Source organism: Arachis duranensis, chromosome 6 (assembly GCF_000817695.3).
Source record: "Arachis duranensis cultivar V14167 chromosome 6, aradu.V14167.gnm2.J7QH, whole genome shotgun sequence".
Classification (NCBI taxonomy): Eukaryota; Viridiplantae; Streptophyta; class Magnoliopsida; order Fabales; family Fabaceae; genus Arachis; species Arachis duranensis.
Genome location: NC_029777.3, coordinates 6,558,274 through 6,571,751, shown reverse-complemented (window position 1 = coordinate 6,571,751; position 13,478 = coordinate 6,558,274). Strand labels below are relative to the sequence as shown.

The following is a 13,478-nucleotide window of genomic DNA, read 5'->3' as shown; positions in this document are numbered from 1 at the left end:
CTTTGAAAGTAAACGGCTATCATAATTTAAATTTTAACAAGAGCCAAATCCTATTCATGCTCAATTTTCTATTCCACAAATAAAAAATGTACATGGTTAAGTTGGATGTGATTGTGATGCCTTATTGCCTTTTAGGCATCCACAATGGAAGTGTTAGGCATGAAAGATATACAACAGATAACTAGAGGCTATGGCTATATGATAAGGAACAAGATCTCTAACTCATCACAATACAAAAATCAAATTACAAGTCCTCGTCACTTTCGTCACTGTAGGAAACAAGGGCATTTAATGATTGTGCTGGCTTTGAAGACTTAGGCTTATCATTTTCAGTAGTAGTTCCAGCTTTAGAAACATCAGCATTTGCTCCATCTATCTTGGCCTTTTTAGCTTGGGGTTCACTATCATCATTCTCGAGAGTGGTTTCTGCTTTTGAAACTTCTTCAGCATTTTTTTCATCCGCCTTGGCCTTTTTAGCTTGGGGCTTGACTTTTATAATCATGCTTAATGGACGCGAGGACGGATTCTTCTTTACTCCAGCAGACTTTTCTTCCTGCAAGAGAAAAGAGGTTATTCGATAACCATGAAAATAACAAAGTTCTGACATTCAATTGTCACAAAAGTCATCAAGCAATGATCTATTAATCAAATCCAGAGTAAATGAGTATTTTTATAATGCCTCAGTGCAGAAAGCTGCATAATCATCCATGAAGAACCTTATTAGATGCTAATTTCATAGGTTGATGCATTATGCAATAAGCCATATAATGTGCATATCAAATGACAACTTGTGTTTCTTAAATGCACAGTTATCATTTTAAAATCACATGCATTGCTTTCATTGATCAACAAATTAGGCATCCCTTCAGAGATTGACCCTTGCAGCACTACAACTTATGGCTTCTATTTACTTCGTAGTTGAATAAACACAGTTAAATGTGCAGATGTCAATAATAAGATAATATAAGCAGTCTATAATACCGCCACAAAAAAAAGACAGTCTTCATTTGGGAAACCACCATGAATGATTTCGTATAAACTTTGAAATCATGGAAAATAGAACTAGGGATAGGAAAATGCTGATGGTGGGCATTAAGTAAGGATGTTATTCGAGAACTCAGCAAATCAGCAGTAACATTAATTTAACTTTGGAAGCAACAAACAAAAAATTCAAGCACCAACCTGAACCATAGGTAAAGGGGCTCTTTCCTTAATTTCATGCACAAAATTGGATTGTGCTGCCACCGCTGCCTGAAATTAAAATACAAGAACAATATTTATAAAATAAACATGACTAAATAATAGACTCGTATTATTAAATTCAGTTCACCAATTATGTTATTTTCAAGTGAATATTCCTTGAGACGTACAAGAAAAATGTGTATACTACTTCTTAAAGAAAAGTAAAAAGACAAGAGATAAGATGACCAACCTGAAAGTTACGTAATTCTTCAGCTTCTGCGTCTGCTACTTTCCGTTCATATTCCCTCCTAGTCTGAAAGTTGGAGATAAAATGAACAAAGTTCACTTAAGAAAAGAAGAAGCATTTTCATAGTTTCATAAACTTTGTGCAACAATGTGTTCAGGCATTTCTTAACCTCTACATAATGTTGAGGACATCAAATTGTTTTTGAACCATCTAAAATAGCTATTTGTACATCCCTTGGAGCAATGTGCTTGTGTACATATCAAAATCAAATCAGATAAATTTTCCCAAATGAAACTTCCAGGCTCTAGTCATGAAAAACTCTAGAAGAATGATGCTGTAAAAACAAAATCAGAAACTCACTGTTTCATAGTTATCAAGAAACTCAGTCTCATCTTCATCTAAAGCTTTAGGTGGTCCTGTAATTATTAAAGACAGGTCAAAATCGAATCTGGAACGGAAACTAAAACCACATGCACACAAGAGAAAGGCATAAAACAATTAGCACAACCTAAACCTGTCTAAGAGGGCCAATCAATAATCAAACTCAAGTGTTCACTTAAACTCGTGAAACTTAGGTAAACTCTAGTAAATTTCAATTAAACTTGATATGAGACCTAAGCTGTATGAGTAAACTCACTCAAAAGGGTGATATGCTTGAACATAATGCACGGATTTATTAACAGCTTGAACTTAATCCAAGTAAGAAACGAGTTACATATTCAATGCTTGTTGAACACTCACTGTGCTTAAACCTTTCATTAAACTCCGCATCCTTCTTATCTTTATTCTCCTTTAGAATCTGCCAAGGAAATATTTTGAAATTAAGTGGAACCGGGAAAATATTGAAAATTGTGAAAATTGGGAAGTTTTGAGAATTTAGCAATAACGAGCGAACCTCGTAGAGAGGTCTATCCCTCTGAGCAGTTCCATCTTCGACTCGTTCTCCCCTTGTTCGTTTAGCCTCCACCAGCTGTTCCAATGCAAAATTAAGAAGTAATTTTGAAACCCTGCCCTAATTCATGGCGGTAAAAAGAATATTGAAGAGCTTGTGCAAGGGAAAGGTAGATATTTTACTTGGTCCTCGGAGACGAAGTTCATAATCCTGAGAGGGCGATCGGAGTCGTCTTCAGCCATGGTGGTTTTGCGATCTGCAAAGGTCTCAGAATTCAGAATAACGAACAGAGTTTACTGATTTTGCGATTTGGATTTCTGTTTCAGGTTCTGAAAGCTTTTGGGCCCTTGCGTTATTGTAACATTTGAATCCAATCCAAAAAACAATTTTGCAAGTTTATGATGTGGGTAAGTTGGACTTCGGAGTTTCTGGAGTTAATATTCAGAAACACCCAACTCAATTTTTGTCTATTTTTTACAAAAGACAACGCGATTCTGGTTAAAAAAGACATTAAATTCCAAATTCTAAACCTTAAAAAATGATACTTCGATTATCAATTTTTTTATTTTTAGACAATACGATTTATTTATTAAAAAATTTATTAAATAATAACAAAAATTAATTTTGTGGGAGTTTTAAACCTCTATGAACTATTAATAAGTTTGTTTTTGAAAAATTCTTTCACCAATAGTGGTTAAATGATGAAAAACCATTGATAAAAATGATGCCACAAAAAAATAGTTATTGTAGTACAAATATCTTTTAAAGGAAAAAAATAACATCGAATAAGAAATGAAAGAAGAGAAATTTAATGTTAATAATATTGGTATTGGTGACGATGACAGTAGAAGAGATAATAATGATGATAAAGTATGGTGACATAATAAAAATAATAGAAATAGGAATGATAATAATGACAACGAATAAAGTAGTGGTAGTAGTGGTAGTAATTGATTATATTGTTGAAAAAAATTTGTGGGGGTTTAAAACTCCCCACAAAATACAAATAAAATTTCCACAAAACTAATTTTTGTTATTGTTTAATCATTTTTTTAACAGATGGATCGTATTGTCTCAAAATAAAAAAAAAATTGAAGTTTCTGTTTTTTTAAGACAGGAATTGCGTTGTTTTTTATGAAATTTTAGTTATCTTTTTTTAGTTCCCAAATTTTGTAAATGTGACTCATATTAGTCTTTGAGACAATTTCTGACACAAAAACGTTAATGAAACACTGACATGGACAACCAAATGTTATGCTAGAACTTGTAAAACGATACCATTTTAGTTGGATCCTTTAAATTTTGAATTTTCACTTTAGAGAATAAAGTATGATCTCTTGTCATTAAATGGTTTCTCTCTCATATCTATGCCAAGTTTGGAGACTAAATAAAGGAAACTAAAACTTCAGGGAGTAAATTGAGGTTCGCGTTCAAGTTGAGGGACCAAATTGAGTATTATCTCGAGTTTGATGGTCTCATAACTAGGGGTGGAAATAGGCCAGGCAGCCTGTCAGGGGCCTGCAGTCTGGCCTGTATTTAGCCTGGTCTAGCCTGGCCTGATAGAAAATAGGCTCAAGCTCAGGCTATTAAAAAAAGCCTATATTCTTTAAAAGGTCAGGCCCCTGTTGGACCTGTCAGGCCGGCCTGAGCCTGTAAATATATATAAAGAGTGAGTTTTATTATACTAGTAAAAATGCTATTAGAAGGATTTGAACTTTGGTCTTCTATCTTATAATAATATCTTTATCCACTCAACCATTTGTCTCTTTAATTACATATATGTATTTTGTATCAATATTATTCATAAATTTATTATTTTATATTTTATAATTTTAAAAATTAAATTATATCTTAAATTTAATTATTATTAAAAAAATAGGCCTATTGACAGGCTTCAAGCCAGGCCAGATTTAACAACAAGCCAGGCTCAGTACTTATTAAAAAGCCTATACCAGGCTACATGCCAGGCTAATGCCAATATACTCTATTACAGGTCTGGCCTATTAAGAGTAAAGCCTGGCCTGACCTGGCCTGTTTCCACTCCTACTCATAACTATTAAATAATTTTGATGGTAAATACTAAATTGGTGCTTGACAGATTCTGGCCGTGACAAATGATATCTGATTCTTGTTATTAACGAAATAGTCCTAAAAGTTTTTTAAATTTGACAAAATATCCAACCGTAAAAGAATGACGTCACAGTGAACGAAAAAACGCTGATATGGCTATCGAAAGAGAGCTCCGATGATAGCAGAGAGCTCCAATGATCTTCTTCTTCGTGTTCGCGGCTTCTTCATCTTCAACACGATGCTGCGTCCCCTTCCGCCATGGCAGCTGAAAAAAAATACCGCCATGACACGCGGCTGCACCTCGTCGCGTTCTTCTTGTTCTTCGTGTTCGCGGCTTCTTCATCTTCAACACGATGCTGCGTCCCCTTCCGCTATGGCAGCTAAAAAAAAAATACCGCCATGACACGCGGCTGCACCTCGTCGCGTTCTTCTTGTTCGTCGCTTCTTCTTCAATATGCTGCTGCATCCCTTTCCGTCATAGCAGCACCTCGTTGTTGCATCCCCTTCTCTGCCATCATCAAAGCTCTCTTTCGATAGCCACATAGCATTTTTCATTCACTGTGACGTCATATTTTTTACGGTTGGATAATTTTGTCAAATTTTAAAATCTTTCAAGAACTATTTTATTAATAACAAAATTAACTACCGTTTTGTCAGCGCCAGAATTTTTCGAATACCAAGTTGGTATTTACCTCATAATTTTAATAATCAAAAAATATTTTTAAAATTTTTTAATAAATATAAATAATTATTTTTTATTTATTTATAAATTAAATTTTTATATGTTATTTAATTCTAAAATATGTTCTGTATTTTATATATTATTATTTTATTATCTATCATCTATCATATCTTTATAATTTTATTATTAATAATTTGACATTTTTTGAGTATGTATTTTAGTTTCTTTCTCAATTTGATTTTAAATTTAAAATCCTAATTTTATATTTTTCAATCATAAAATTAATAATTTCTTAATCTATCATCAATATTTTTTCAATTGTCAAATTCTAAAATGGTAATTGTTTATTATTCATTGTGATTAATTGACTTGTTTGAAAATCCTTTTCTTTTTATAACAATCAATTATTTTACAAGTAAAAGTTTAATTTTTTTTAGATAATCGATTTTATTACCCATTCAATTGATTGGTTAAAATGATCAATTAATTGATTGAATTGTTCAATTAATTGATCGAAAAAAATAATTAACTAAATATCTTCAGAATTTATTTTTTTTAATACAAACAACAACCAATTGATTTAAAGATTTTTTTTAATCGATTGTATTCACCACAAACACACTTTTTTTATTGTTTACACCAACAAACATATCAAATATACAATTTATTATATAAATTATTCTCAAATAGTTTACGTTATTTTTTCTTTTTTTCCAAGTAATAGTTTAATCCATAAAAATAATAAATATTGAATCTTAATTTTCAATATAACATTTGAGTTTGAGAAATCAAATTAGTTAAAATTATTCCTACATCAAATTCATGATTATATTCATAGAACATATTAAATCAAAACTAAGATTACTATTGATAGATGTTCTAATTTTTTATCGTTTTAAATTATTAACAATAAAGTTATAAAGATAAAATAAATGATAAATAATAATTTATAAAATAGAACACAAATTTTAAAATTAAATAATATATAAAAATTAATTAATAAATAAAATTAGAAAATAACTATTTAGTAATTATTTAAAAACATATTTTATTACAAAGATCATTTAATAGTCTAAAATTATTTAAGGATCATTTTAAATTATAATTGATTTAGTTTTACGTTTTTTTTTTTGTGTCTATATATCCGAAGCAAACCAAACTAATTAAAAACGTATTTGTTTGGCTGGATAATTGGGTATCCGATAAAATAGAAATTAAAAAAAATAAATTAAAAAAATGAGAAATTGTTTTAGAAAAATTATATATATATGATAAACATATAATATTAACTAATAAGTCAATACTATTTTAACAATAACAAAATACCTATAAGTTAACAATTATAATAGAGTTAGGTTTATTAATATAAAAATTATATATATTATTAGAATATATATTTTTTATTTAATTAAAAGATCATTGAGTTTGTGGGTTGGTTTGAGTTTCTCTTCCAAAATTAATACTCAAGTCAATTATAATTGAATATTATTAAATTGGTCTAATTATATTCGATTACCTATTAATTTTATAACCAATTTAATTAATTCAGTTTGAATTTGAACGGATAATCCGATTATCCGAATTTATGAATACCCTATTTTTGTTGGGTAAATTATAATGCAAAATAACTTTAGTTTAGAGAGTATTTTGGGAGGAGATAAATGTGATTGTTCTACTTACGTCAATAAAATTGGAAAGTAATTACTCTTATTAATACAATATATTACCTGACTAAAATATAACAAATTTTCCTATCTTGCGACTTGACTAGTTGACCCTCTTAGCCAACTAACCACACCACACATACTGTGTTATCTTACAATATGTAGCATTCTTGCATTAAAAACTTAAAATGTTAAGCTACTAGTGTGGGCTTATATTTTAATTTGATATAGTAAATCGAAAATAATATTTTATAATTATACATTTTTTAAGTTTAGTATAATAATATCATTGTTATTATATAATAAACGTATTCAATATGTTATTTTATCTTTATTCAAGTAAAATACAAATAAAACAGTTTAAAATCTATAATATTTTTGAACTATAAAAAAAAAGACATAAAAAATAAGAACATATATATAACTGTAATAGTAGAATGCCAATTTTATACTAAACTTTATATTATAAGGTTAATGAAAATTTATCGATGACCAAGTATTTTACTAACCTCGTTAGAAAAATAATTGACATATAATGTTATGCTCCATGTTACACATTTTATTTCAAGTCTAAAAGTATAGTTAATAAATTAGTGATATCTACGACAAATATTTATACAAAAGTATAAATCATAATATGTTACTAAAATGAAAATACTATTTTCTTATTTAAATATTATTAAAAACTTCGTTGAATACGACATTTGTTGTTGATAAGTTTGGATTGTTGTCTTCATCTAGAAGTAGAATGTGCAGACTATTGTGACTCTTAACTCTTGACAAAGCAACGTAAAGTTGTCTATTGGTGAACACTGATTTTAGCAAATAAAGTCCTATATGCGATAATAATTTACCACATAGTGAAATACCTTGGTTTTCAATGTTTTTTTCCTCATATATAGTATCCTCCCGTCAGCTAATAATATCTAAGTTGTATTCCAAATACGATTTGATTTGTTAACACTATTAGATATCAATAGCATCACAAACAGTTTTCTTAATTGATGACCAGACCTTATTAATAGCTGCAATGAATTTTCTATCGTCAAGCAATAGTCTCATAAAATAGAAAATATCTTGGAAGTTAGGATATGTAATCCCATTAACTATCATAATAGACTCATATGTTGTGCAACGTTTTTGAATAATTACAAAATTTTCATATAGTATATATCACATGTACCCGATGGAATATAGTTTAATCTCCTAATAAAATATTCTCTCTTGCGTGGATATCATTTCATTTCTTCTATATTATAAACAAATTGATTTGAAAATTCAGTATCCGTTAAAGTTTGACATGTTTTAAATTCTTTGTTGGCCTCCATCCATGCTAAGAACATTTTATCTTTCTCTTTCTCTTAATCCATGATTTTCTCAAGATTGTCATCGTATTTAAAGATGATATTTTGTTTTTCAGATAAATAAAAGGCAAATAATTTGTTTGCCAAAATTCTCCACACAACCTCTCGTGTAAATAAATACCCACAATCATAAAATCATTTAATCTCATAATACATTTTTTTAAGTATGCTTTATCTTTTATATTTTTAATACTAATATATTAATAATAATATTTTAAATAAAAAGATAGAAAAATATTTATTCACCGAAAATAATTTTTTTCTCAATAAATTAAAATTCTTCAAGCACAAAAAAATATAATATAACAAAAATATTTATAATAAAATAAAATTAAAATAATAATCTAAATAGAAAATACTAAAATAAATAAATTTAAATTTATAGAATAAAATATTGAAACAAATCTAAATAAATAAATTTACATTGAAGTCAATATTAAAATTTTTAGATTTCATTTTACTCATCTAATATGTATAAGTGTTTTATATTAAAAAAACTAATTATAACTTAAAAAATAACAACAACAAAAATTGTACCAAATTATATACATATATGTTTTATATTATAAAATTTAAAAATTTAAAAATTGATAAAATTTTAAACACACTTTATAAATTATTTTTTATTAAAGAAATAGTTACAATTTAAAAATTAATAATTAATTATTTATTTTATTTTATAAAGATAAAACCAAGTATTTTTTAAAAAATAACAACATCTTGACGATTGTCTCATGCAAGCTTGTGTCTCTCTCATTCTCAACTCCTTTCTTTCTTTTTTAAATTCTATTCGGTGGAATGAATGAAGTCCAAAGAAGTGTTATATATATACGATAACCATAAGCTACGTTTGGCTTTTTTTTTTTCACATTGACCGAAAGCCAAGTAAATGATTCTCTCTTAATTAATAATAATATTAATTTTTTTAAATATCTCATTATAATAAAAATAGTTTAAAAATCTTAATAAATTTTAAACTTAAAGTATCATAAAATTTAATTTTAATTACTTTTAAAAAATAATTTTTTTAATTAAAATTATCAACAAATATAATAAATCATGAATAACGCATTATTCAATTTTCAAAAACTCAAGTTGTTATAATATTCAATAACATCTAGAATGGATTAAAATAACAAAAAATTGTTATCAATAAGTTTGTTAAGTAAAAAATACAACCGAAATTATCAATAAAATAAATAATTTTATCCATGAATTATACTTTTTCTAAAACAATAAACTTACCAATCAAATACGTATAATCGAACTCAGGAGTATTGAGAGTGTCAAAACTCACAAAATTAAAACCATCTCGTGGGATACTTGATAATTCTGGAAGTATGTGCACATCAATATATTGGTTTAAATTAACTACATACTCATGATGTGTAGTCATAAAGTTACCCACATTGAGTTCAAAGATAAAGATTTTCATATGAGCGCCACGTTAGCATATAAGATTTTCATTTGTATTACTATAAAGATAAATGTTCTCTATATTTGATTGGCTTTAATTTAAATTTGAATTAAATTTGTAGATAAAATAAATATTCAAAGTTTTAAATATAGCGTTCAAATAAAAAAAATCAACAAATTTTTAAAAAGGTGTTTTCTTAACTATAACTGAGGCGTATTAAACATGGTAGAGATCTTATACGACAAAAGTTGTTACTTAATTTATAAATAAAATTTATCTTAGCAAAATTTAAATAATTAAATATTATATTTATTTAATTTAATAAATTTAAATTAATTTTTTCAAAAATTTTAATTTATGAGAAAATAATTTAAAATTAAAAAGTAACAACTTAAGTAAATAATAATTTATGATTTAAAAGAGTAATATGTATCTTAAAATTTAAAAAATAGCAATCTAAATAAATAACTTAAAATTTAAAAGATAACTACCTAAGCAAAACAACCTAAAATTTAAAAAATAACAACCTAAGTAAAACAATCTAAGCAAATAATTTAAAATTTTTAAATAGAATTTCCTAATTAGCTAGTACAAATTTTAAAATTTTAAATAAAATTTTATAAATTAATTCAATTTTATCAGAACAATATTAGAAACAGAATTAAGTATAGAAGAATGTCAAATTAATTTTTTTTAAATAATATAAATAACCTCACATTTTAATAAGACTGGTAATTCTATTTACTTTAATATAATCTTTTGTAATTAGTATAATAGCTTATAAATTATATAAAATTTTAAAAAATATTTTCAAACTCAATTGCTTACTTAAAATTAAAAAAAGTTTATTTGAATTTAAATTTAAAATTTTAAACATAATACTTTAATTAAAAATTATAATTATATTTTTTTAAATAAATACACATTAAAAATCAATAACTAACTTAATTGTATCAACAATGATTCATGAGAAATTTATAACTTTATGACATTAAATACTAAATTAGAAATTCACATAATATCAACGGTGTGAATAGAATTAAAAATAAAACCACAAGCAATAATCAAATAACTTCAATTTATATTTAAAAAATTCTAAATTCCAAACGTATAAATCGAAGAAAACCAAAAGAAAAATAACAACTTAAGAAAAAATAATGTTTCTACCAAAACAAACATATACTTGATATTATTCTATTAGATAGACTTTAGAAGGGATTTTGAAACACGTGCATCCAAATTCTTAAGTTTCATTCTCAATCTTGATCTTCTTGCAGATTGAGGTATCTCCTTGCACCTTCGAATTTTCCGACTCCAACGATAGTCGCTTGGCTGGTGTAATATCATTTTTTAAAACTTCAGATTCATCATTGTCCGCAACTTCATTGGAGAATTCAAGTAACAAATTCTGTACAAAATACTACGTTAAATTAAAGACTTCATTCTCACCTTTAATTTTATCTCAATAATATTTTTTGAATAAAATAAAGATCTAACTTTGAGAAAATAAATAAATAAAAGATTCATTTTTTGAACAAATACCTTAGCACCTTCTACTTTTTTTCTTTCAATGATTGAGGATGTCTTTGAAATTGGAAGCAAACCATCGATGTAGTCAACATCCTAAAATTATAATTAGTTATTAATTATTATTTAAAAATTAGATTCTAATAATGACCAAAGAAGAGAAAAATAAACTGATTTTTAATAGAAAGTGAAAAATGTGAATTATCAGTCATTTTCTTAACTTTATAAGAAGGTGAAAAATGTGAATTATCAGATATTTGAACTTCAACGATGAAGAAAAAGGTCTTATCAATTAGGTTAAGAAAAAGTGTAAGTGTATTTCATAGATCTCCTTTCTGCAGGGTATTACATAATATATTAATAATAAATAATATAAAAATTACCATTAAAAATATCTTCACTAATATTTTTTAGAAATAAATATTGGTTAGAACTTACCAATAGAAGTGGATCAAGTATCTCTACACAGCTCTTTTCCAGAACTTGTTTTACCTCATTGTCAAAGACTACAAAACATGCAAAATAAAATAAAATAGGATTGGTGAACAAAAACCAAAGAACGATTAGATGTGAATAAACAAATAAATTTAAAATATAAATAATATAAATTTAAAATAAAATAGAAAAATATTAATAGGAAACTCACGTCTTCATCATCGAGCCAAACCATTTCAATTGAGTATGGTAATGGAGAATTTTCATAATTTGGTAGTGTCCATAACTGTATCACTCGTATACGTACACACAAATTGTCGATGGTAGGATTGATGTTTGCAATTTTGTGAATACCAATCATTGGAATAAGTAGAGAGATTTTGAATATATGTAAAGAAAGGGATTGACGTACTTTAAATTGTGGTGCTTTACATCTCTCATAACTTATATTTTTATAGTTGGCTCATAACTAAAATTTTTTAAATTTGATTGACTTAAATTTAAGTTTAAATTAAAGTAAATCAAATTTAAAATTTAAAAAATAACAATAAAACAACCCAAACAAATAAAATAATTTAAAATTAAAAAAATAACAACACAAGTAAAACAACCCAAACTTAAAATTTGAAAATAACAACCTAAGTAAATAATTTTTTTATAATATTTTAAAAGAATATCTTTTTTAAAATTATATAAAAAATATCATTTAATAACTAAAATTTTACTAATTATTAATTATTTTAGTAAATCTAAATCATATCTTTCTTGTATTACCTAATAGAAATAATAGTAATTTTAATTGTAAAATAAATAATATTTTATATATTTAATAATTAATAAAAATCATAAATATTACTCAAATTTTCATGAGTCAATTTTAATGGAAATAAACAATTGATTTTTTCATGGGTCAGAATTTGTTTATTTAGTTTTAATAAACATACCTATAAAACTAATAAGATTTACATGAATATATAATGTTTTAGCAAAATATATGTAATGTTAAATTCTCTGCACAATTTCTATTATAAATTTTCGTACGATTGAATGTTATATTTGTGTTTTTTTTATCATTTATAAATATCAATTTTAGAGTCAAAATATTTTATTTAATTTATTTTTGTTCCCTTTTTACTTCGTATATTTATTCCAAAATTTTTTATTAATATTATAATAAAATATTTATATAGAAAGAGAAAAATGTATTATTAGTTGCACTAAAATTTTTAATTAATATTTTTCTTTGAACCAATCATGCATAATTATAGTTATTTATTTTTAAAATAGCTAATCAAATTAATTTAGCATTAATTAAAATATTTTTTTTCTATTATAAATTATATCAATCCTATTATATACTACTATCGTATAAATTCATAATTATTTTATTCAATTATATATGTAAGTAGTTAATATTAAGAAACATTAATATGAAAAGAAATTATCATTTAAAAATAAGCTATCATATATTGTTATTTATTCCCATCATGCATAATTATAATTATTTATTTTTAAGATAGATCATCAAATTAATTAAGTATTAATTAAAATGTTCTTTTCTTATTTTAAAGTATATCATTTCTCTTATACTGTTATTCTATGAACGCATAATTATTTTAATTAAGTACATAAAATTAATATTAAGAAATATTAACATGAAAAAAACTATCATTTAAAAAAAATTGTCGGATATTATTAATATTATAAATCAATCATGCATAGTTATAATTTTTATTCTTAAAATATATAATCAAGTGTATTTAGTATTAATTATTATTTTTTATTTTAAAGTATAACAATCCTATTATATTACTATAGTAGTATAATATAGAATTATTTTAATCAATTAAGTAAAATTAATGTTAAGAAATATTAATATGAAAAAAACTTATTAATTAAAAGAAAACTGTCATATATTAATTAGATTATACACCAATCATACATAATTAAAATTATTTTTTCTTAAATTATATAATAAAATTAATTTAGCATTAATTA

At 25.2% G+C, this 13,478-nt stretch overlaps 1 protein-coding gene across 1 annotated transcript; it reads right to left on the bottom strand.

Moving 5' to 3' along the window:
* Positions 1–25: 25 nt before the first annotated feature.
* On the bottom strand, positions 26–2,730 carry LOC107492325 (uncharacterized). Its single transcript, XM_016113331.3, has 7 exons — positions 2,504–2,730; positions 2,325–2,399; positions 2,171–2,228; positions 1,790–1,845; positions 1,433–1,495; positions 1,183–1,251; positions 26–553 (listed from the first exon to the last, which is right to left on the bottom strand). Exons 1-7 carry the CDS (start codon positions 2,561–2,563, stop codon positions 245–247), a joined length of 690 nt encoding a protein of 229 aa, XP_015968817.1. The 5' UTR covers positions 2,564–2,730; the 3' UTR covers positions 26–244.
* Between the last annotated feature and the right edge of the window lie 10,748 nt (positions 2,731–13,478).

Bases quoted from the DNA above. Each gene is read 5' to 3' on its own strand.
- LOC107492325 (XM_016113331.3), bottom strand. From the start codon at position 2,563: ATGGCTGAAGACGACTCCGATCGCCCTCTCAGGATTATGAACTTCGTC. The intron at 1,846-2,170 runs GTGAGTGTTCAA...TAATAATTACAG, and splicing joins TAATGAAAGGTTTAAGCACA to GACCACCTAAAGCTTTAGAT. The intron at 1,252-1,432 runs GTTGGTCATCTT...TTTTAATTTCAG, and splicing joins AAGAATTACGTAACTTTCAG to GCAGCGGTGGCAGCACAATC.